Raw genomic sequence first — 25,744 nt, forward strand, 5'->3', positions numbered from 1 at the left:
GATATTAAATACATAATGTAATTATGTACTGAAAAACTGAAAAAAAAAAAGCTTTCAGATTATACATAGCCTATGGATATAGGTGAAGAATGTAATCAAATGTACATGTGTATTTTAGAGAAGAATTTTGTGCTGCTGCCACAGCTGCAGCTATATGCATGCACCCCCATGTGGGTTTATACAAAGCTATATGGGAGAGCATCCTTTATATTTTGTCATGTCAGAGAGTATAGGGAGAATTTTTAAGTTCATCCTTGGAATTTGTAGGTGGTGAATGAAAATTAACAATTCTTGAAAGGGAAAATTTGGAGAGTTTTATGTAAAACTGTTGTATATCACAGATCGTTGTATAAAAAGTAAAAGATGCCCCTTGCAATAGGCCTGAATTCCTATAATGCCCAGTGCTGCGGGAACTGATTCGAGACCTGAGGTTCCTGTGGAGCTGTTTCAGGGCAAGTCTAGCTCTGCTGTGGTGTTTGAGGTGAAGTGAGACAGGAACAGTGAAATACCTCCAAGGTTCTGGCATCAGTGAACCTGCACTTATTCTGTATTTCTTTCATGGTCACTTAAAATGACAATGAAGCATCCCAAGCCCTTTGCACTGTTTGCATCACATCTGGTGATGGCTGCCAAGAGCTGTGCGTTTGTATAACTATGGGTGCGTCTTTGTCCCTTCAAGTTTTGCTTTAAGGTCTGGTTGTTCACTTCTACCCAAGTTGACCCAACTGCTGAGTTTCCTCTTTGAAGAAAGCAGTGCCACGTGGTACCTTTCCTTTTCTCTCCTTTGACAAAGTTTTCTTTTAGAGAGAGAATACTTTTTGCTTTTTAAATGCAACATCCACCCTAAAAGAACCTGTATATTAAAGCAGGCCATCGAGCCTTTCATCACTTCTCTGGGTGATAGCAGTCATGAATTTTTTATTTTCTGCAGGGCTCACTCCAGATCTGCCACAGCATTGTGTGGGTGCACACATGTAAAAAGGCTACTAATTGAAATTCAGATGTAACTAGATGAAGTTTTGCTATTCACCATGACTGCTTTTTGTTTTAGCCCTTGTACGCTCAGTGCACCTAAACAATGCAACCATTGCTTCTCCTTTTAGATTCAACAAGAATAACTTAAAAGGCAAGAAATATTTCCGTGTCTGCTCTAGAAATGAAATATGCTCCCCCACCCCCAAATGGGAATGGCATGTGTTAGTTTGCTTATTTAATTACTTGTGGGGAGAGAGAGATTTCGGTAGAACTGAAAACAAAATAAAATAGAAATCTTGCTGCTATAAACTCTTCCCTTTTGAAGATGCAAATGTGTTTCTATTGCCTAGGTAACTACTATGGAACGCCCAAGCCTCCCAGCCAGCCCCTCAGTGGGAAAGTGACTTCCACCGATGCTTTGCAAAACCTGCAGTCTGGCTCCAAGCAGTCGACTCCAAAGCGAACCAAGTCTTACAATGATATGCAAAATGCTGGCATAGTGCATACAGAGAATGAGGAAGAGGATGATGTACCTGAAATGAGCAGTAGCTTCACAGGTAAAACAAAAATATTGTGGTCTGCCAGTTAGGATACATGGGGAAGGTTTCTGGAGGGGGATTTTTGGGTTTTCTTTGTTTTGTTTTTAATGGGTTTCCTGCAAAGCTGTCAATCCCAGACAGAACTGGACAACAACACCTGAATGGCAGATGTCCAGCTGTGGACAATCACATGCACAGTTGTATCTTCTAAAAAGGCCTTGTGGGATTTTGCTGGATGACAAAAAAATGGGGAGAAGTTCAAATCCATTAGTTCCAGAAAGTTCAAGGAAGAGTTGAGCTGTGGTTGACAGTTATAAACAGTATGAAATGGCTCAATCAGGATTACATTTGAAATTAATTGTTGCTCCTTCATAAATAGGTTGCTGTCCTTCTCCCTTCCTTGCATCTAGAGATACCTGTCATGTAAAATACTAGGTCCTCTTCTCCAAGGTACCTTCCAGCAAATTGAGGGCTGCTTGCTGCAGGAATGGGGTCTGAAGCATGGATGTAAGCTCTTTTATTTTGTGAAGGCCTCGTGTCCTGCTGAACACAGATCTCAGTCCCACCGTGGCTACCATCGAGCATTGGCTGAAAGATCACTGGAAACTTTTGCAATCTAAAGTCAAGTGCTGTGCAGACAGATTCAGAGCAAAATACTATTGGGGATCAGTTGAATTTCCACAGAAATCAACTGGAAGTTTGTGAAGCTCAGTGGAGCAAGAGCTCTTCCTCATGTCCGCAATCCTAGTATTTGTTAGCGCTTAGGGCGTTACTTCCTCAGCTCAGTTTCAAGCACTGAATTAATCTTCCTAGCTCCCTTTCAGGTAGGTACTTAGCAAGCAGCATTATCCACACCTTCACGCCTTTCACAGCTGCTTGCTGTAGGTGCTCACCATCACCGGCACTAGGTCCTTTGTCCTCTGGTCGCTTCCTACCACCACGACAATTTTCCTTCCCAGCCTCTGGTGAGTCATAGGAGCCGTCATGCCAGTTCCTACCTGCCAAAGTCCTGGCTCTACCATCTGTATAGAGCTTTCAAAGGATTTAGGCTGAGATTTAGTTTTGCCCCCCTCTGGGCCAAACTGTCAAATGGCTTTGAGGGTTGTGCTCTGTTCGGCTGCTACCTGTTACATATTTCCAACCCAAATCACTCCTGGCTGCCCTAATCCCTCCCAGGCTGGAGTTTCTGTCTCTGCTTACTAGCTCCTTTACAAAGTTTCACGCTGAGGGTAGTTTCTCACACGTTGTGACATGGCAGCATCCTCAGCCCTTTGTCACAGGATCTGATTTTGGGAAGAAGCTGGTGGGAGATGCTGTTTGACCTCCTTGCCGCCTGTCTCAGTTTGGTGCCCCTGAACTAACTCGAGCATCGTTTCTCTTCCTTGTTTTCCTTCACAAGATGAAATACTGGAAGATGCAGCTCATTTGTCACAACGTTATCACCCCCTGGCCCCTTGCCTCCATTAAATGGGCACAGAATCAAGAAAAGAGTTATTTCTCATACACCAAAGTGATTCCTTATGCTTATTTCACATGTAAGTGTGCTAGCCATATTAAAATGCTCCTGCTTCCTTAGAAGACCTCTTGGTGACTTGTGTTTTCCAGACTTTGGCATGTTTACATTCGCAGTCTTAAGCTGGCGATGATTCATTCATGCTTCTTTATCTTGTCAGCTTCTACCTAAAAATATCGAACACCAGGAAGGCTAGAAAGCAGGCGGCTGAGGGTACTGGTATAGTCTACATCTTTTTCTTCCCTCTTCTCCTAGTTTATTATTTTCAGTATCTTGTCATTTTGTAATGGCAGCACACAGACTAGAAATAATGCAGGAGCTGTAGTTAAGGGCCCCTCCAAAAAACCAAGGCTGTGGGCTGTGAGTTGAGGATGTCCGTGGTTTCCAGTCTGGAGAGTGGAGGTGAGGTCTTGGCTGTGAAGCCCTTTCAGTCCCACTGCTTGGGGACTTCGCAGAGCGTGCCACTGATCTCTCTGTCTTTTACTGAGTGTGTTGCCTGCTGGCTGTACCGGAGACTGGTGGTCTCAGGAGATTTGGAAGTACTGCCATTGCTTTATAACACCTGCAAGAACCAAACAGAGGAAATCCCTTTGGTAGACACAGGGATAATTTTAGAATTTGGCTGGTTTTGCCAAAACCTCTCTGTGAAGGAGTTGGGGACACAGACCTGGTTGCCGAGAGCATTTACTGTGATTAGGGGTGGAGGGAATGAGCAGCAGTGTTTCATGGATTCAGCTCCAAACTGCATAGATATAAGCATCAGAAATGTTTCCTTAGAGGGACAACGGCCCGATACATCATAAAATACTCCTGAGTGACTTTGACTAGAAAGATACAGTGATGAGCCGTGGAATAAACCTCCTCAGACAGCTAGAACAGGCACTAGTGAGCAGCAACATGTGGACACATGGTGTAGTGCTGACGTTTATTTTAATTTTTAATTTAAAAAAACCCACTGCACTAAAGACGTTCACCATTAGCTTGTTGACTTTGAGCTTCTGGCTACCTTCTGCACTTGTAAAAATCTCCCCTTTTGATCATTCTTCAAGCAGGAAATTTTAATTCTCCTAATCCCTATCCTACAATTGGCACTGCGGGAGTGAACCTGTAAGCCTGCTCAGAAGCCCATTGAACTTCTCTACATCAGTGAGCCGGGGCCTGAGACAGCTTGGAAGACTTTGGTACCTCAGCAGGGCCTATTACAGCAAACACAGGAGCTGATCACAGCTTCTGATTTGCGCTGGCGAGGGTCTGGCTGGCAGAGTGTGTGTGGGCAAAGCAAGCTCGTCCCTGCTGGCAAAAAGACTGCAGAGTCTCTGCCCTCGGTTCATCTGTTGCTGTGCCTTGCAAATTAAAAAGCAAGGAGAGGAAAACTGTAAGGATAAAGCCGGAGAAGGAAATGGGAGGAGAAAAAGACTGATTTTCAATTTTATTTGTGCTTGTTTATTCTACAGCAGAGTCTGGTGACCAAGACGAGCATAATACGCATATCCTAAGAGAGACAGCCCCACCGTCTGCGATTGATAACCACACCAACGTTCCCACCACGGAACCATCTCAGAACCTCCCTCAATACCTACCTCCTTCTGCCGAGGATAACCTAGGTCCTCTGCCGGAAAACTGGGAGATGGCCTACACCGAGAACGGAGAAGTCTATTTTATAGAGTAAAGCACATTTTTGTTCTAATTCCATCTCTCTCTCTCTCTCTCTGGGCATAAGTAAACCTCCATGGATGCTTTTTGTGTGTGTGTATGTGTGTGTATTAAATATTTAGTGTATAGAGTTATGTTGCAGAGCTGCAAGTTCTTTACTGCTTCTGAAGGGGTTTTGCATTTCCTGATTGGATTAACATCCAAATTACTCCTGAGTTCAAAGGCAGAGGGAATTGCTTGTTTTATGAGGGTAGTTACAAAAGCAACAGACTCTTATAAAATATGGGCCAGTTGTTTTCACGGGTGGGATGAAAGCTCCTAATTGAAAAGGCTGAGACTTCACTTCTGGAGCCTACCCCTGTGCATAATGCAGCAGAGAGAATTCCTCCGGTCACATGCTGAGGCGGTAGCAGAGCCAGGGAATGGACTTCGTGTGTTGTCCTCTTGTCAGAGCAAACGTGTTAACATGCTCCAGAGGTTTGCAGAAGGCACAGCTCAGTGCACAGTAGGCACAGTAAGTTTGGAAAAGAAGTACCTCCTGCTCTGCAGTCTTTGCTTAAGAGCTGAGTGCTGTCAGCAGTTTTATGACGATATTGATTTTTTCATGCCATAAATAATAGTCTCTAATTATACTTGTCTAGATTTATTGAGATAGGAGTAACTTATAAAATGGGACCTGTTAGTGGAAGAGATTTCTTGCACAGAGTTTAGCTAGACATTAAAATTCAATTAGCTTTTGAAACTCAAGCCCTTAGCTGCCTAAGTAGAGGAGGGGGGTGAGGAATTGATTTTGGATTTGATGGTCTGTTTGCTGCAGTCTTGGAAACTGAGATCCTCCGACTGTGTAGAAGAAGCCAGCGGCCAGTGAGTACAGAAGAACATCCTCTGCTAATGCCCCTTGTGGTACTCCGGAGAATTTTGCTGGATTAGGGCAGTAAGAGGAGCAGTCCTGCTCCATCATCGGGAGAGGGGACTTTTGGACAGGACCAAGGAAGGGTTCATCAGAGCAGGTTTTCCCTTGGCTGCAATGGCACGGGAACACGTCAGAGATGATGGTCTCAGGAGCTGGGAGGACTGAGAGCACTGCAGCAGCTCTTCACCAGCTGGGAGAGGGCTGCTGTAAAAAAAGGCCATTTTCCAGGGCGCTTTTAATTACCTGAAGAGGCTCCACCAACCCGCTAGTGTAAGCCAAAGTCTAGAAGGCACAATGCAAATTCTCATCAGCCGCATATCAGATGAAACCGAAATGTGTTCATTATCCCAAGCACAGTATTCTGCCCCTCATTATGTCCTCAGGGTGCCTCATTCTTTGACGTGCTTTCTGGCTTTAATGTATATAACACAGCCTGAGTAATAGCCCATCCAGCCTGCCATTTTCCTCCCCTGGAGGAGGACAGATGATGAGAGCTAAATGCTGCCCAAGTTCCTCCTTTTTCTGTCCCCACGTTGGCCCCTGCTGTCCTTCCTTACACGTGCTTCAGCTAGGGGTTCTGCTGTGGCCACCAATTTCCCCCAAACCCATCCCCATGGCTGCTATATTCCCTGTGTGTGTGTGTTCTCTTAGCAATGCAGGACTAGCACCTTAAATAATTTGTTAGACCTTTTGCAGGAGAATCATATATGCGGTGGAAAAACGTAGCCTGCATACACAACTGTCTGTCTGACATGAAAATCTGGTAGCACTCCCAACTGCTTCCTTCCCTGCAGTGCAGATTGACCATTTTGAGGATACATACACATTGGGGGTGATTTTGTGCAAGAACGTGTTAGTGTGGATACAGCACTGAATGACTGCAGTTCTATTAATTCTAAGGACACCCTCAGCCTAGAAACAATTTAGTTTGATTTGTATCAAATTAAGAGAGCAAGCTAATGAGCTGTGTGGACCCAAGCTGGCTCAGATGTCTGTACCGTCATCGATAGCGCTTTGGGTTATCAAGTCAGGGTGCTGAAGGGAACAGGATGGGAACATCTGAGCTGCTTGCACAGAACCAGCACAGGTCCAGTGGGGCCAGAGCTGCGTGTCGGATAACCGATCCTGATGGCTTGTAGCTGAAGCAATTTGGCTCTTGAGATCTTTTTCTCTGGTGCTTTAATTGGGATTTTCATTACCCAAAGTATCCCAGTCCCTCATTATCCTGCCTGTAGATCTGTGCATGTTACAGGTCTAGCACAATCCTGTCCCTCTGAATGTGTGATCTGAATGGTGTTTAGCTAAATTTTCTGCGCCTCCACAAACTACAGTTACAGGCCTTTGGTTAGCGAGACAAAGTTGCAAGAAATATGCAAATATTCTATTGCTCTCCTCCCACCGCCCTCTTTCTCAGCTAGACTACAGACTTTCTTATTTATAATTTGGCAGAACCCCTCTGCTTTACTGCCGTTAATTTGCCTGACTTGCTGAATTTCTGCCACTCAGTTTTCTAGTTGGCGATTAATTGCTCTGAAGGATTAAATTGCTCAAAAGGATTAAACATATTTGCTCATCCTGCCTTGGGAGGGCTGGGTAGTAGGATGTGTAAAACAAGGACTTTTTATTTATACACTCGCTTCCTAGGAGCAGGGCAGTCCCCTCTTCTCGCTGTAAAACACAAGTTTGCTGGTCGGTTGTTAGTTCCTCAGGGATCATAGCCCTCATTACGGCATTTCCAGCTTCATGAGATTGTTGTGAGGCTAAGGTCAAGTTTGTAAACCTCTCTGAGACCTTGGAGGAGCAGTAAATAGCATTACTACGGTATTGAAACTTAAAACTGTTAAGCAGCGTTAAAGGCTAAGCTAGATAAATGATACCTCGGCGACTGGAGGGATATCTTTGCAGGTTATGCATAAGATGACATCAGGTTGTAGAAGAGTTGTTATATTACAAGATTGTCTGCATATGCAAATGAAATGATGGGAGAAAATAATTTCTAGAAAAATGTATTTTAAGCCTGTTTACTATGCAGCCTCCACCGCTGGGACTGGCATCGCGATACTGTCAGGGGACTTGTAGAAAGGAAGAGTTGAAAGTAAAGCTGTTCGACTTCCATCAAAGGCTTTGACAGAACATTTTTATTTGTGTAATTAAAAAGTTTTCACTGGAAATTTTGGGTTTGACTAATGCTTGGGTCAAATCTAGACAAACGTCAAAGGTCTTCTGTAGGAACAAAGACCACTGTGTGGTTTAGGGAGGAAGGGAAACTTCTGTCTTTTTGTCAGGAGGCAAATGGCTCGGAGACAGCTCCTGGTATTAAGAAATAAACTACCAAAGACAAAAGTTTGGAAATTGATAGTATAATATTGCAGCTGTCACATGTGTCATTCCAGTCAGGAATGCTGATTTGTATATTTTTACTTTTCACCTTTGTGTTTTCAATGCAAGATTCTTGTGATTTGGTAGACTAGTTTGCAAAACATCAAATTGTAATGCTGTTTCTTCTGAAGCAAAACTATGCCTTCAGGTCTGTTGAATAATAAAGAGGATATATACTTTTATGTCACTGATACTTCAGCTCTGCTTTATTAACAAAGGTCATATTTCCATTTTTGGTTTCCAGCCATAACACAAAAACAACATCTTGGCTAGATCCACGGTGCCTGAACAAACAGCAGAAGCCTCTAGAAGAATGTGAAGATGATGGTAAGAGACTGAACATAGTGAAATAATAATGTGTTCGTTCATTTCTAGGTGGCTTTCTTCCTTTCCTTTTCCCCTTTCCAATAATCTGTGTTCAGAAATACTTTTAAAAGGTTTATTAGTAAGTGCATAGAGAAAATATCTGTTGTGTTGTAAAATCACTGTCTGTGTATGTCAAATAGCTATTGAGATGGCCGATCATTTAATAAAAATCAAAGAGGTGCTAGAAGTAAGAGGCCGGTGTTTTTGCAAAGGCATTTGAATAGTCACTGATGCTGAACAAGACTCAAAGCTTTCTAACATGTTTGCTCATTGGATTGCTGTGTAGGAGGAAAGCGACTTGAGTCTCTGCATGCTCCGTTGTGTTACGCTTCAACCACCTGCTTTACATGAATTGAAAGAGTTATGTTGTTATTTCCTTGTTTGAGCAGAAAAAACTCAATTGCTTCACTTCTACTATTAAATTCTGACAGTCTGCTTAGTGTTATGATTGCTGAAAACAAATTCCATTTGAAAGTGTAGATTTTTGCCACTGAAAATTTACACTGATGTAATTTTGTATTCCTTGAGATGTTAGAAATGCAAGCCACTGTCCAATTTAGAGCAGCCAAATGCAGGACTGTTAAAGGAGGTTCTTTCCCTGCATCCTTTAGGAGATGCTGGAAGAAAAAAGGAATCATATGAAAATAACTTAAATGTTTGGGAAAACCTGTATGGAAATTTCAAGCTACTGACCAGGAAAGGTGATGGTATTCTAATGCAAAATTTGGCTAACACAATGCTATTATGGTAGACATATCTTAAAAATGGAAGGATTTACTTCGTCAGTGTTGGTGCTTTCCTTGTAAAATCAGTTTTCATGATTAACCTCCCACTGGTGTGAGTCAGCTCAATAAGAATTACGATTTTATTTCTGAAAAGAATCAACTCAATCCCTTTTTACTGGTAGGTTCAAATCTGGCCTCCAGAACTGCTGTTACTATTTTTGCACATGCAGTTTTTCAACCTCTGCTTCCTTTCACGTGTGAGATTTTGCAGGATGTGAGAATTGGCCTGCGCATCCTTTGCTATTGCGATGAAGCAGGTCACCAACTTCCTAGTGACAATGCAACGTACCCCTAAACCACATGGATGTGCAAAGCCCAGGCAAAAACCGAGCACGCCGAGCTGACGCCTGCTTCAGATCCTTAGCAACTAGCATCATCTGTTAAGGAGCGAGCGGAGGGAGCTGGATTAATGAAGGCCTTGCTCTGCGCCTAAAAATGGATATGTCAGTGGGTAATCAGAACTGGAGCAAAATTAAATAACAGCATACGCAGGCAAAGCTCCTTCCTCCTTGCAGCTAAGCATTGCTGGCAATTAAAAGAGGAGGTTGCTAAGTCTTAGCGTAAGCTTTCCTCTTTCAGAGGGTAGTTTTCCCTGAAGCATAACTTCTGTCCTGGCTGTCTCTACCAGCAAGACTCCCGCTACATGGATAGCCCCGGCGATGCCAACAAGCGGTGCGTGCCGCTGCGGGTCAGCGTGCCGCACGCTGTGCTCCGAGCCAGGGCAAGGAGCAGCCGGTAGGATGAGTCAACAACGGGGGCTGCGCTCCTCTGGTAAACAGTTGTAAGTCTCCTCGCAGAAGGGAAAGTCTTTCTCTTGTCCTCTTAGCAATTACAAAACAAACATGGGAATAATTTATTTTATTGGGATTAGAAACGTACAGCTGGTATTTTTGTATGTAATTAAACGTATAATTTTGCGGAGTAGTGGCATTTTTGTTTGTCAGGTCCCTGGAATCAGCTAATTTCATCTTCCCCCACACCCCTTCATTCACTAAGTTTCTCGTTAATGAATATTTTAAACATTCAATAGTTAAACCAGTTGCTTCGTAGGTACAGCAGTGCACTGCACTGTTTTGCTTGGCTGCTCCGATCTTGCTTTGCACATAAGAATAATTATATTTCAGAAAACAATGTGAGCGCAAAGAAGAGAGAAGGTTATTTTTACTGCATCGTAGAAGCTGGACATTTTTGGCAAGGGTCGCTGTAGGGTGTATTTCCACTGAAGTCAGCGGGACTCCTCCTCTGTTTTGTTTGTTGTGTGTGTGCGCGCGTGAGTTTTCAGGCTTGATCTCATCCTGTTTGTGGTTTTTATAAATGTTAGATGTCGTTTCAGATTTGTTTGGGTGCAGTTGCCTTGTGTTTTTTCTTCATCAGGATACGTGTCCCTGACAAGTTTTTGGTCGTTGCCAGTTGTTTAGGCTATCAAAGGAAACTGCAATTCATATTTATGCTAACGGTCCTAAACAACTGCTTTGGTAGAATATATTGCAAACAGGTTGTGGAAGTGGTTTTTTAGGTGTCCAAATTTTCAAAAGCAATGCCGTGACACTACATCATCTGTTTGCTTCTATCATTCATTTATGTGGCTTATACTTCAGTGTATTAGGTCCAAGACTGTTTTTACCATCTTTGTTCTGGTTTTGTCATCATCTTTCATTTTCAGACTGCATTATTATTATTTATAGGCTAAGCAATACTTTAATCATCTGTGTCACTGTTAACTTATGAATATGGAGCAGATAATGATAAATGGAGCAACAGTGAATATTGATGGCTTTGTGTCTTTGAAAAATTATGTGATCTTTGTCCCAGGTGCCTCGCTAAAACTGGTGCATTCCTGTATATGCTTCACCAGTGCATCTGGACTTCGGTGTGGACCTGTGCCTCCAGTGAAACAAGGCGCTTCGCTTCATGTCTCTCTTAAATCATCTGAGTAGTTACAGTGAAGTCAATTGGACCTTGTATGCACGTAAATTTATGTACTTTCTTGAAAACCTTGCTACATTAGTTCTTATTTATATGCAAGGTTTTCCTCTCAGATTTCTTCATTAGTATTCAGGTCTGGCCTTCTGATAGATCCGTGTCTCTACAGAACGGATTGCAAAGGTTGGACTGTACAGATCTGAGGGAGAAGCTTCACTACAGTGAGAACAACACAAATGTGTTACTTTGCCATATCAAACCGTGGCATGGAAGTAGTCAATTGATACAGATATTTTGAGAATGCAAGAACCAATTCTTTCATTACCTACATCAGATCCATCAATATTCTGATCACTAAAGTGTGATAAATGGAAAGCTTGGGCTCGGTCTGTAGAAAATTAGTGCTGGTTCTGCTGTTTGCTGTAGGGAATTTCTTGCTTGGTGCTGGTATCTGAAATTTTCTTTTAATTTTTTCTGTCTCATTTACTGCTCTTCCCTTGGAGAAGAAGGGGTACACACGGAGGAACTGGACAGTGAACTAGGTAAATCATCCATCTCTCGTTTTGATGTTTGACTTCAACCACACTGTTTTAAGCCTTTAATTACTTACTTTCTCCTTTGTATCATTTTGCATCTTTCAGTTTTTTTATTTCAACAAGCCTAATTTATCAGCAAAACTTCCCTAGCCCACAAAGCATTAATCTTCCCCTTGCTTCAGATCTAGTGTTTTTCTTACTGATTCAGAGTTTGAAGAAAGCTGGAGGGCCTTAATCTTGCAAAGTTTGTTTGAGGTTGTTTCCTCCTGGACCCCACAGAAGTCAGGGGCTTTTCCACTGGCATCACTGGCTCCACGAAAAAGCTTATAGATGCCAAAGTTGTAATCAAGTAGCTAATGATGCTTTTTCACTGGGGCCACAGACATTTCCCAAACAAGAGAAGCAAAGTGTGATTTAGAAAGTTTAAGTATTACATAGGATGCTTCTGCTGAGCTTGTGAATGAAACAGCTGAAAATTTTGCCTCAGTAGGTGATTTTATAAACAGATGATTTTCAATGATGTGGTACACTTTTATTTGCTGCATCTTTTTGTGAAGAATGCTGTCTTGATATCTAATCTCAGCAGTACTTATTCTGTTTATACTGATGGTGGAGGTAGTTGTTATTTCTGTTCAGCTATGCTCTAGTGCACTTGGAAAGCTGAAAGGCATAAGAGGTTGCATAGGATTTTATTTCCACTAGGTCTATTATTGCTTTTAAAAAAGACTGTATTTACAGTTTATAGTTCTGCATACTGGAGGGTTGTATTACCAGAGAATTAACCTCTGGCTTCTGTAATGACTTGCAAGCAAGTGTATTCTCCTTCCTGCTTCTGGGTGATTGATATGGCATCAGCAGCCAGCAGCTATCGAGTGGACTTTTAACGCTACGCCAGGAACTGCTCTTCTGGATAATATGCCTGGAATAATGTTGGAGGCCTAGCTTCTTTTAGTGCAAGAATTTGAAAGAACTGACAATGTAAAGAAGAATGCAGTCGCTTTAGTGGTACACTAGCAGTACGCGCAGCTCATACAAATAATCAGCAGCCGACCAAGTAACATCAGAAGCAGGTGGATGCACACCAACAACCTGCAAAGATTTCTCATGAAGGTCTTCACAAAGGGTGACTTAAAATAAGAGAGAGGTTCTTTCAGTCTCATACGAGGATCTAGTGCAAGAGAAGAGCAGAAAAAATAGATGCAGGGAAACTCATTAATTGATAAGCCTGACCCCAGTTCTGCAGGCACTTACATACACAAGTGTTTTGCTGGAACATCATGAGATGTTCCCTTTGTTTTAATGCAGATAAGCTTTATTGAGCTCACAGCCCATCGATGTACTTTCGGGATTTGCGAATGTTGCAGTGTAAAGAAAGACATTTTCAAATGGTTCAACTGGTTGCAGCAACGTTAGGGAGGGAGCGTGAAAACTTATGGCCTATTCATTAACCGTGCTCGTGGTTAATATAAACTGGTTGGTGCCAGATATTTAGCTCCTTAGCTTGTCAACAGTTTCTGTTCTAAATATAAGAAAATTAAAACTTGAAGCATTTGCACAACTTGTTTTCCAAAGAGGTGGCTTGAATATGGAGTAATAAGTCACCTCTTTCTAACAGAAGGTTCTACAAAAGGACACAATAATTTAACCTTTAGAGTAGAATTTGACATACGCTTGTGCAGATCCTCCCGTCCTCACAGGGAGCAGTAAGAGCTGAGTATACTGAAGTCATCTCCAGCTCCTTTTTAGTGATGGATGGGTGCGACTAAAATAGCTGGCGGTTGGAGAAGTTTTTTTTAAGAATCCATCCATCCCCTCTGTAGGGTAGGATACTAAACAAGAGCATCTCAGTAGGAATCTGTGTATTTACCTCAGGCTTAAAAGTGTAAAATTGGGTATTTGTCCATTGAATTTACCTGCTGACAAATGCTCTGAGACTGCAGAGTGCTGCATGGATGTGCCAAAATAAAAACCATATGGCTCACTAAGGCTCCTAATGATGCAAAATGTTTTTGGAAATCTCATACTTGTGATAAAATCTAATGCTCTGGGTCATCTTCAGTTTGGCAGGAGAGGTAGAGAGGAGAGATGAATAATTTAAAGCCTCTAAGAAGCTAGACTGTGCAGCATGACTGTGGAGAATATTGCCTTTTGCTTTAGAGAACTTTCAGAGGCTTTTAGAAGTCAGAAAGCGCATCTACGTAATCAACGAGAAATGTGTCGAGAGCTGCAGTTTTGTGTATTGTTATTTCCAAAAACATAGAGAAGTGTTCCTTAAATGGAAAGCTGCAGAGATAGAAAACTGGAAAGATTTTGGCACAATACCATTTTTGGGGTTAGGAAAGTGCTGGTTTTCTGACCCTCTGTGAAAATTCTTTAAAAGAAAAGAAAAAAAAAATTAATAGCAAAACCTTTTGTGAATAGAAGAAAAGCAGAAAAAGTTTTTGTTTAAACTTTAAAAATAGCAAACACTTAATAGTCTAAAATAGACAAAAGATATTTGGCAGGAAAACTTGTGGAAAAGTTATTTTAAGGCATTTGTGCATTACTTCTCCTCTCCCTCATTCACTTTTTATTTTTCTTCCACCCCCAGCTTGGTCTCCTTACCATTCTGCTCTCACCATAGTGCAATGAGTTAATGGCTGCCACAACTTGTGATTTCCCTGGTTGCATCCTAGGTCTTAATTTAATTGCACTGAAACTTTTTAAGCCAGTCCCACAACGTTTTCACTATACGGGACTCCTCTGCAAACCTGAGAGTTCCCTTTGCGAAAAGACTTTCAAGATTGGCCTTTAGCTTTCTAACTTTTTCTCACGTACACTTGCACACTGTAAAGGAATCTCTGTTTCTGAAGCATTTATTTCAGATCAATCTGCTGATAAAATTGTGGAGTATTTTCATGCCCAAAAGTTAGCACTGGCTTGCATTTAATTGCTTATGTCTCAAGGAATCCAAAGATGTTAAACCCAATAAGGATAAAATAGTAAGAATGGAAAACCTACCTTATATCTGCAAATAAGGGACGTGTGGAGCAAAAACCATGAAAATCGATTTCATCTGATCTCCAGCCAATTCTGAACACAAACATAAACTTTGAGTAATTAGTCCGTGTGTGTTTGTATAGATTCTGTTCATCTCCAGTCTGGAGATATTTCTATCCTTATGGTGACATAGTTGAAGTCTATAAATGCAGAACTAGATAGTTACATTTGTTCTAATTAATGGGCCACTGTTGATTGTATTGGCTCAGCAATTGATGCCAGTAATGAAAATAAATCTTTGCATTTGATAATAAGCAGATTATTTACTATCAGCCTTGTCAATTTAGTGATAAATTTTCAGAAATTGTTTTGCATGGGGTATTTAAGCTTGTGTTATCTGACAATGGCTTTTTTTTTTTTTTTTTTAATTTAAATGAATGTGCAGAGTCTGTGGGACCACACTTGCACAGTCCATAGCATGGTAGAGCCTTTTTTCGAGCTGAGTCACAGTATTACACAAACGCACCACTCTGTATTGTTAATAGGATGATTACTTCAGTACCCACAGCCAACGGGAACATTGTGTTTAAATAAGTGGGACAAGGATCAGGCCCTTAAGTAATACATACAGTTTTAATAACCCTCAGTTGGATGCTGAAGTGATTTTATTACATTCACTAATTATAGTTAAAGTACTATGTGCGGTCTAGAAAATGAACAGGAACAAAAGCGGATACGTTTCCAAATGTTAATTTCATCTTCAGAACTGTTTTTTGTTAATTATGCTAATTAAAAAAGGAAATCTCTGTTACATGTGATTATGGCAATATGTGTTTTTACATTAAGTGCTATACAGCAAAATACATCTGTGTGTGCCAGCCCCACTTGGGTGGATTCCATGTGCCGGGCGTTTACGTTAAATTCGCTTTGTCCTGTTTCAAGATGCGCTTTTGTGTTGGACTCACTGCTGAGTGATGCAGTGTAAATCCCTAAGAAAGGAGTCAAACCCCCCTTTTTTTTTTTCCAGCAATAGTGAGCATAAAAGGCTCAGGCCTGGTACAGGAGACAAAAGTGGTCTCTCTGTTAGTGTGCTACAATTGCTTGCCATAATCTTGCCTGTCTTCAGCGGTTGGCATTAAAATGCCTCTGGCCTGTTGCCTGCATCGACTTCCACTGCAGTGCTCCATCCAGGGCACCTCTGCCCATGATGGTGAAACCAAGGGGGTACTTGAGGCACTCTCAGAAAGGAAATTTATTGATCACTTGTTCATTTAATGGAAAAAAAACAAATCTAAAATTGGCTGGCATGGGCATCTTCCCACTGATTTGCTAACCTAGCACTGGTAGGACAGGCTGTGCTACGCCAGCCTTTAAAAGGAGGCTGTGATCATTCTGAAAAGCTTTTGAAGCAAAGTCTGAGCTACTGATGAGTTTTGCACGCAGAGCAGGAGCAGCTACCTGTCAGAAAAATCTGCATTGGAGGCTTCAGTAATGTTTTTTCTATTTCCAGAGTTGCCTGCTGGTTGGGAGAAAATTGAGGATCCCGTATATGGTGTCTACTATGTAGAGTAAGTGCTGCTCTCCGGTTCTGGTGTGGCTGTCGCGTGGAGGAAGGCTTTCCTCCGCAGCAGTCTGTATGCTTTGTTGGTAGTATCTCATACCGAGGAGGAGGAGGAGACCCTGGCCCCTTAATGGCTGGGGGATGCTATATTTGCTGGGAAAGGGCAGCCCTGCCTTGCCATTCTCCATCCTCTGGTGGGCTGTGGCTGCAGCACCCTGGGGTGGGCTCAGGGGATACAGGAGCACCCCGGGGTTGGGGTGTGCAGGAGTCCCAGCACCTCACAAAATACCTCCATCCAGAGAACATTAACAAGTGTGCAATTAACTGAGCTTGATCTCCTTCGTATAGTGCTATGATCAACATGCGAGCGTGCAAAGCAGACCACCAATTCAGTTACAAGTCAGAAGACGCTCAAAGGGAGGAATGGATGAGCCTGTGTGACCAAACAGCCACAGCAGAGGTTCTTGCATCAGGCTGTGTTGTTGTGAATAGAATTACAGGTTTAATGGGACTCTCTCCGGAATTAGAACAGCTTCTTCTTTATCTAGATGTCAGATCACTCCCTAGGGAAACCAGAGATCTGAGTTTTGTTTCATCACTGACCCCATAAAATGAATTTTTAATTATGTGTATACTCCTGTCTAGTAGGATGGCTTATGATAGCCCTCAGAATAGACATGGAATACAGTTTCTGTCTGCTTTGGCTTATTTCTGACCCTACCATCTGTGCCTCGGGAAACAAGGTTAGCAAACTGTGTAATTAAGGCTTAACATTTATTTACCAAAGACATCAAGAATATTTTTTGGCTATTAAATGCCATGCCAAGAGTTCCTTACAGCATTTTTTCCTGTCACTTTATATATACGTGCCTGTTAGTTTTATAGCACTCCTGAGTGATGAAATTAAATAGAAAAGTAACAGCAATGAGACATAAGTTTATTTTATTTGCTATCTATAAGCTAGCAAGATGGTTATAATTTGAGCATTTGTCTCTGTCTCTTCCAGTTCAGGCACTCTATAATTGCATAATAGTTTTTATTGAGAAACAACTGTATCATGAAAAGGTTTATATCATTTTTAAAGTAGTTATTTGTTCTTAAGTTTCTGAAGATATCTTGAAATGGGAAATTAGTTAAATATTTTTCCAGTGATTTAATATTGATCTTTAGCAGAAAAAAATCTTAACATAACTATCTAGAGTGCTGATATTGTGATTACTTGAAAAAGTGGTTGGTTGTTCATTTGGGTTTGATTTGTTTTGTTTTGTTTTTTTAAATAAAGACACATGGGACAAGAGACAATAAAATAGTAAGTTCATAATGGTAAACTTTGCTTTGGATACAATGATGGGCTTTAAGCTAATACAATTTCCTAAGGTCTACCTGCTCCTCTGCTGTAGCAAAATCACTACTGAAAAATTGCTCTTGAACAGTTGATGAGCAGCTCATCTGATCTGCAGCGAGTGCCCAGACCTGCCGCCACCGCCCTGGCATCTGTGGCTGGTGTTCGTTGTTTGGTTCATAAAATGGTTAATCCTCTGTGGAGCGCATTGCTTGTCTGCCATGTTTGGGGCTGGGCTGCTTTTTTTTCCTTTTCCTGAGATTGGTGAGAGGTATTGGCTCGAAACATCTCATACGGGTCAAAAGCTGCCTAATGGCCCTCCAAGGAGGACAGCTCAAGTTTCACCAAATGCTAGTTTCCACTGGGAGTTTTGCTGGTGGCTGATTCTGAATATATTTTGGTCCATTTAGAGCCCAGCTTTTTCAACTCATAGCCTGCGTCCCTGCAGATATTTGTAAGACACCCTGTTAATAGTGTGCATTGTTCAGATAGCTGACAGATGTTACCAGTTGTTGGGTTTTGGGTTTGTGTTTGTTTGGTTTTTTTTAATTTCAGTGAGCCAGGGAGTGACTGCACCTCTGGAAATCTGATTAAAGCAGGCATGATATAGGCCTGTCTTTTAAAATGCAATGAGACAGAGCGCCTTTTCTGTTTTAATCTCATTTTTCACAGATAGATCACTACTTTAATGTATTTGAAGGAATTAGCCATTCCTACTCAAGACATCATACCAATACTGGAATCCGCTTGTTTTCCTAAATATGCTTTTTTGGCACAACTAGGTGAGCCTTGCTCCACATACACTGCTGTTGGGTTTGTTTGGTATTTTACTCCTTTCCTCAGAGGAGTTTCATGCCTGGCCGTCATTCCTGCTTTTCACATAAAGGGTTTCCTAATTTATTGCTCTGTTTCATCTCCAGCCACATCAACCGGAAGACCCAGTATGAAAACCCAGTTCTTGAAGCAAAGAGGAAGAAACAGCTTGAGCAGCAGCAACAGCCACCAGAAGGTTGGCACCACCAAAGCGTGATGATTGGGCTTTTCATGAGGGAACGTGCCCTCCCTTGCCTTGGCAGCACCATGCCAATATGTTTGTCCTTCCTTCTGTGGCCTTAGCATTTAAAGGCCAAATGACGTGCATAGGAAAGGTTGCATATGCCCTTCATGTAAGGTGCAGCAAAAGAGAAAATCTAAACCGTATAACCACTTAAACATAGTAGCTTTCACCCTGCTAAAGGGGAGAGAATTTTCTTTTAATGTCCTTTATTTCTGAAAAGTTTCTAACCTTCCCAGAGACAATCAAAACGCATGTTTTCCTATGTAATCTGCTCCATCAAGTTACTCACTGTAGCTGGTGGTGTTCCAGTCTGTATTGGGACTCACAGGCTACCAAAGGGGATGAGGAGTGGGCATTTACATGCGCACTAAAGAAATCCCTCTGAATGAGAGACTTCTTAACCCAAGAGCTTCGGGTTGTCAAGCTCTAACATTTGAAGTAATTTCATTATTTTAAAACACTTCCCCCCTGCCTTTTTTTTCTTTTCTTTTTTTTTTCTTCCCTTTAAATGCAGCCCAACTGTAGTGAGGGGCCTGTCACATTTGGGTTTGTTTTGGTACCTTCGTAGCTTTCACGCCAAGTTACTTCACAACAGTTATTATCCAAGGGGAAAATAATTTAGGCTTCAACATTCCTCCTGCAGCCCCATTTCCCACAACATTAGTTCTTCTACTTAGATGCCATGAGTGCCGTGGGGAATAGATTTCATATAAATGTCGAGACCACTTAGATGCAAATCAAGTCCCAAGTTCGAGAGGGAGATAGGGTGTCCCAGCAGATGGATTAGTTGACCTGGACATAGAGAGTCCTCCAGAACTGATTTTTGGACATCCCACTCATTTTATTCCTTCTGTCCGTGACTCTGTTTCCTCTCTTGCCATGCTTCTCACGTCTCCTCTGCTTGAACCCCACACTCCCAGTGTGTGTACGTGCAGGAGCTCATAGTGCTGTTGTGAAACGAGTAACATTTCCCTCTCTGCCCTCTCTAGAATGGACAGAGGAGTGTCCATCTCTCCCACCACCCGCTGCTCCAAACCATGTTTCAAACAACCAAGAGACAGTTCGGGAAGCGCCAGTGCAAGGTAACAACCTTGTTAAACCAGTTGTAAAAGTGCAACAAGGTTTTTTTCCTGAGAATGAAATTCCCTCAGCCATGAGCAAAGGGAGTATCTCCATGACTAGTGTCACACGCCAGGGAACGTGCCTGCTTATCTGTATTCCCATAGATTTTAAGACTAGTTGTTTCGAGACCACATTTGTTGCCAAATGCAAGAGGCAAATGAGATCACCTGCATCAGAAAAGGATTGTGGCTATTCTCTGTGTAGCGTTCCAAATCTTTAAAAAGGCATGGTGAAAACGTGAGTTACAACATCGGTGGGATTTAGCAGCAACTTACAAGTGCGAGTAGGAGGAGACTCTTTTCTACGGAGCTGTATGGATATGCAAGGATTAGGCTTTTACACCTTCTAAACTCTACTGAGTTTAAAATATGGCTCTTATAATAAGATCTAGTGCAGAGATTTCCTTCTGTTCTCATAGGTCAACATTCCCTCCCAAAAAGCAGCACAAAATTTCACCATGTTGCACTGTGATTAAGACACAGACATGCATTAACGTGGTAACGTGAGAGCCAAAGCCAGTGTGACCCCATGTCTGCATTTGTGGGCAGGTAGGGTTTCAAGTGAAAGTATTTTAAGAGTTTAAGAAAACTGGTCAGCATGTTTGGGAGCTGTGATATGCATAGGTTGTCTGCACTGCTGGGCAGGACCTTGGTTTTGGAGTGCTTGGGGTGTCTTGGTTGCATTTGTGACATCTGAGCAGCCAGGTTCTGGTATTGCCATGGATGAGTCTGGCTTGCAACTTTATGGAATCTCCTTTTTGTGTGCTTTGAATCCAAATGAAAATCTGGGGGGCATAGGACCTGAGGGGAACACCAGAAGAGGGAGATCCTCTGCCACTTGGAGACCTTTGCAGAGCTACCAGGCCTCCCGTGCTGAATCTCTGTAGTAACAGAGGCTGAAGAGGCATAAGTGCCATGGCCATATGTTAGGAGCAAATTACAACATGTTTCTGCAAAATCTAAGTTGAAGGTCCTCTGGAAAGTTCTGCATGAGGAGAGAATGACAGTAAGTCCAAATGCTGCAGACCTACTATGAAGCTGTACACATGTACAAGTACTTTGGGCTATGACAGCCTTATTTATTAGCATCAATGGTCTGTGTATAGCCAACTGTTCACAAACCAGTTGCTTGTCTTAAATAACTGACCAGACAGACTTGAATTGTTCCTGAATTTGCAGTGTGAGCTGAAACATTGCCAAATCAGGTTGCCAGCAGGGACAGAGAGTTCCACTTGTACCTGTTGCAGTCTTAAGTGCTCTCTGGTTATAAGTGCTTGTAAGTAGGCTTCATCTTTGGGTACATCTAAATTGCATGGCTTTGCCCTGGTCTGCAGGAGCCAGAGGCTGGGGAAGGTGAGAGAGGGGGAATCTGGCTGGACATCATCGTGACAGAGCTGGGAGCAGCTGGGGGGAGGCTGGCCCTGGGAGCTGGGAAATACTCCTGTGCTCTGCAGGTCGGCCGTGGTGAGCCTGGCCGGGGTGCTGCTGTCCCAGCAGCCTTTCCTGCCACGAAGAGCCAGGGAGTGCTCTCTGCGGCAGGTGGCAGCAGGTCAGCCCTTCCAAAACAGATGTTGTAAATTTAGCAGTATCCAAAAGCCCCCAGCACATTCCCGAGGGGTATTGGAGTAATCCGGACTCCCAGCAAGGAAAAACGCGGGAGGTCTGGGGATGGTACCCAGACCACCAGGCATCTGGGGTTAAGCATGTCATCAGCATGCCCCAAAAATGCTGGTCTTCCTCGGGGAGATACCTGTGAATGCCACCTCTGCCTTTTACACTGTCAGGCTGAAGCAAAGGCTGCCCAAGCATCCGTGCACGGCAATGCAAAGGACCCGTCAATGCAGGGGATGACGTTAGAAGCCTTACTCAGCTCTCCTCCCACTCCTGACTGCCAGCCACCGAAATTGTGCAGCAACATTACAGGAGAGCATTAGCCTGTCTCGGCACCACTCTGAGTGACATGTCCTGGTACCCGCTGATGACTCCTTCTCTCTTTCATTCCTTCCTCTTCCTTTCTCAGTGCTGCTCCCTCTTCTCTCGCTCCCCATTGCAGCAACTATTTCCAGCTTCCCTGTCCCCCTGCCCTATGCCCAGGGGTTTCCATCTCTCCCACTGAGGGCACTGCTGGCAGCGACATGGGCATAAGGACCCTGGCACTGCTCTCCCACCTGGGGTTTTGTAGATACAATCATTTAAAACGCGATCCCCTCCCAAATGCTGTGGGTGGGACATAGCCTGTGGTGCTGCTATCCTGTTAGCGCAGGGCAAGTTCACCCCGTATTTGTAGGCAGATGCCAGCAAGCTGTGCTTGTTCTGCTTGTCTTTTGAACCAGAAATCAGCACAGGACCAAGCCCCTCTGCATGCTGCCTCTCAGCCGTATTTGTTACCTGAGACGTTGGGTTGCACTTTGATAGTCAGGGCTTTTTTACAGCTTGGGGTCTGAGCGGAGCATCTGCCCACGATGTGCAGGATTACTGTGTTCCTGCGCTACCCTTCAAAGGCAGAAGACCGCAAGTCCTCACACTGCCCCCTCATGAATAATCTTCAAATATACTTTTTTTTTTCCCCCCCAGTCAAAGGCTTACGAGTCTCAAATCCCCTCACTCTCCCTCAAGGTCTCTTTTCTGAACCGAGGCCCATGGCAACGCTGCCGAGGTTTTTGAAAGTATGCCAGCTCTCCCGGCTGCAATACACACTGCTGATCCTGAAGCTGTCACCAGAGGGCTTAGTGGCACAGGCTTTTCCCCTCTAAGCATTAAAAACAATTAAAAGTGCAAAGGTGTTTAGTGTTGGCACTGTGAAGTACAGCAAGCGTGATCCCTTTTCCGAGCCTGTGCAACATGCTTTGCAAGGATGCGCTTTTGTCTTTGGAGCACCTCATTCCTCTTAACCGTGTTCCCAGAGAGCATTAAGAGCCCTCCAGCACAGCCGCTCCGGTCCCGGGCTGCTCTTTGATCCGTACTTCACAATGGCAGCGTTTCATCCACAACAGGCAAGGAGCAGAAAGGCAAGAGAAAAGACTTCAAACGGTGTCTGAAGAACGACATCAGTGTCCTCCCCTTTTTCACTGGAGGAGGCCACAGGGTGGTAGCGATGTGGGGTGGGGGGGGTCATGCTAAAGGGTTACACGGTGTCTTGCCAGAGCTCAGAAGTTGCTTTTTGCTCGGTGGGTTGGGAGAAGGCCAAGTGGTGAAAAACATAATGTTATTCCTTTCTGCAGAAATTCTCGCTGCAGACTCCTTCTGTAGGAGGCATTTGTGCTGCCCCTGTCCCATCCTTCCTGGGATGGATATAACCACCTCAGGACAGAGATAAGACACATATCTAAGCCAGCATTGCCAGCTTTGATATATTTCATTCTTTAAAGCAGCATGTTTTCCCCTTTGTAGCCTTGGGTCTTTGGTGTGCACAACCACAGCTAACAAAGTGCCAGGTACTAGGGGTTTGTGCTCACTCCTTTTACTGCATGATTGGATCCAAGGAGACGGGTGGAGTGCGATGAAGTGAGAAGATGCTGGAGTGAAGTGCAGTCCTGTCCCAGCACACCACTGTGTTTGTCTGTGTACTTGTTAGAACGGGGAGGGGCAGAGGAAGAACAGATCAAACGCTCTTGCCTGCCTGTTTATAGATTTTTCCAAACTTCCTACACAGGAAAACCTTTTTTTACACGAAACCCTTCTGAGTTGAAAGGCAAGTTCATCCACACCAAGCTAAGGAAAAGCAGCAGGGGTTTTGGCTTCACCGTCGTTGGAGGGGATGAGCCGGATGAATTTCTCCAAATCAAAAGTTTGGTGCTTGACGGCCCCGCAGCGCTGGATGGCAAAATGGAAACAGGTACCGATGCTTTATATCAAAATCACCACCACCACCACTTTGATTTGTATTTTTACTGCTGATTTTATGTGCAATTCATAAAGAACTGTAGCCCTCATCCCCTTTTTGGGGAAAGGCATTCAGCTTTCCCATTAGGAAGCGAGATATATAAAGGGGTATGTTCAAAATCTTACAGCAAGGCACTTTATGTCCTGGAATTTCTCAGGTGCCAAAATAACTAGCTGGGACTCTACCAGCTCCTGCTCTCCCCATGCTGACCTGTGGAGAGGAGCCAGCGGTTGTGGGGTCCCACAGCAGGCTGTGGGTTACTGCTCCCCACTGTGGCAATGGCTGCTGTATTTTTGTAGGGCTGCATCACTATGTTTTGCGTATCTGCCATGCCGCTCACCCCTCCTTCCAAGCTACTCCCAGGGAATGGGTGGAGGAGTGGGCTAGTTTGCGTTTCCCTATGTGGAGGTGCCAAGGGCCAATTTGTTTTGCCAGAGATCAGGCCCAGCATGATGAAATCCTGTTAGGATTCACCTAAGGTCACAACTCCTCACTTGCAGGTGGAACATCATAACATTAAACATCCCGGTGTTGTAGCCCCAGTGTTAAAAAATGAATGATAACTTAATCGGTACCTAGATTTCAGGCCAAAGTATGTCTGAGACGTGACACGTGGCACCATATTTGAGCAGTTGGTATTTGAGAGCCTTCTGTTATAGCTCTCGTGCTCTCAGTTTTGTTTCTATCATATGTCAGTGTAGCACAGCGTATAACAGTGAGAGCCAGGCTTTGAAATAACTGTTAAATGGGCCATATACCGTCATTTGAATTTATTAATTTTTTCATGAGGCAATTCCATTTTCACTTTCAAAAATGTTTATGTACATAAAGGCTTTATGCAATGAATCCGTTGCATATAGAGAGTTCTTGCTTGCCCAAGTGTCACCATTCCTTTTCCTTGCAAAGGTACTTAAATGCTGCTATTTCCCTGTGAGTGGTACCTGTGGATGCTGCGGATCAGCTCACAGGCTCTAGTCCTCACCTTCCTGGGGTGCACAAAACATACGTGTTTGGTATATCTGTCTGTGTCCTCTGCAGGGGACGTCATAGTCAGTGTGAACGATACCTGTGTGCTGGGGCACACTCACGCTCAAGTTGTGAAAATCTTCCAGTCCATCCCCATCGGTGCCAGCGTGGACCTCGAACTGTGCCGAGGCTACCCCCTGCCCTTCGATCCCGACGATCCCAACACGAGCCTGGTTACGTCCGTGGCAATTTTGGACAAAGAGCCGATCATTGTGAACGGGCAGGAAAATTACGACTCCCCAGCGAGCCACAGTAGTAAAACAGGGAAAGTAAATGGCACAAAGGAAGCGAGACCCAGCAGCCCGGCTGAGGTCTCCTCCAACGGACCCCATGGTTACCCCAATGACACGGTGTCTTTGGCGTCTTCGATAGCAACACAACCGGAACTCATAACTGTGCATATAGTGAAAGGGCCTATGGGCTTTGGGTTTACTATAGCAGACAGTCCTGGTGGGGGTGGCCAAAGAGTGAAACAAATTGTGGACAGCCCAAGGTGCCGCGGCCTGAAGGAGGGTGACCTTATAGTCGAAGTCAACAAGAAGAATGTGCAGAGCCTCACTCACAACCAGGTGGTGGATATGCTGATTGAATGTCCTAAGGGAAGCGAAGTCACGTTGCTGGTGCAGCGAGGAGGTAAGTCTTCAAAACTGCTTTAAAATATTTCTTCTTGAAATTTTTAGAAAAATGCATGTCATGAAAGACCTGCTCTCCTAAGCTTCTCTGTAGAAATGGGTTATGTCCTGAGGTGTGGGAACTGCCCCAGGTTGGCAGTTGTCAGGTCACACAGACGGTTGAAATTATTTGTTGTTTTGATGCTGCACCGGGGTGAACGTGCGTGGAGGTGCCATGCGCACATGCGCTACACGCCGTCTTCTGGTCATACACAAAAGGGTGGCATGGTTACACTACGGTTACACCTTTACTGAAACAACAAACCTGATCTCATGCTTGTAAAACTTAATTATTTTAAATAGAACATGGACGTTTCTTGAACTGTTTTGGGGGATGGAAGAGGCTGGTAATACGTTCTGTAATTTACAGTGTTCAAAATCAGATATCCAATGACTTTTCCCTGTGGAAGGGTTACACCTGGGATACAGTTGGGAGTGGAGGAGAGAATTTAAACTTCTCCAAGTTGTAAGCAATTGAAGTGTTGCTTCTGAACATGTTAATTTGCTGCGCAATCGGGAGCC

At 43.5% G+C, this 25,744-nt stretch overlaps 1 protein-coding gene across 1 annotated transcript in view; it reads left to right on the forward strand.

The window, feature by feature from the left end:
• MAGI1 (membrane associated guanylate kinase, WW and PDZ domain containing 1) overlaps nucleotides 1-25,744 on the forward strand; it is a 353,741-nt gene that overhangs the window by 275,462 nt on the left and 52,535 nt on the right. The window contains exons 4-12 of the mRNA XM_010570894.1: nucleotides 1,326-1,532; nucleotides 4,482-4,692; nucleotides 8,217-8,299; nucleotides 11,553-11,588; nucleotides 16,072-16,129; nucleotides 18,385-18,518; nucleotides 19,511-19,603; nucleotides 23,295-23,477; nucleotides 24,564-25,184. Coding sequence (XP_010569196.1) covers nucleotides 1,326-1,532; nucleotides 4,482-4,692; nucleotides 8,217-8,299; nucleotides 11,553-11,588; nucleotides 16,072-16,129; nucleotides 18,385-18,518; nucleotides 19,511-19,603; nucleotides 23,295-23,477; nucleotides 24,564-25,184 — 1,626 coding nt within the window. The remainder of the gene's footprint in view (nucleotides 1-1,325; nucleotides 1,533-4,481; nucleotides 4,693-8,216; nucleotides 8,300-11,552; nucleotides 11,589-16,071; nucleotides 16,130-18,384; nucleotides 18,519-19,510; nucleotides 19,604-23,294; nucleotides 23,478-24,563; nucleotides 25,185-25,744) is intronic.

The sequence above is a fragment of the Haliaeetus leucocephalus genome, unplaced genomic scaffold (assembly GCF_000737465.1).
Source record: "Haliaeetus leucocephalus isolate CR32 unplaced genomic scaffold, Haliaeetus_leucocephalus-4.0 Scaffold2, whole genome shotgun sequence".
NCBI lineage: Eukaryota > Metazoa > Chordata > Aves > Accipitriformes > Accipitridae > Haliaeetus > Haliaeetus leucocephalus.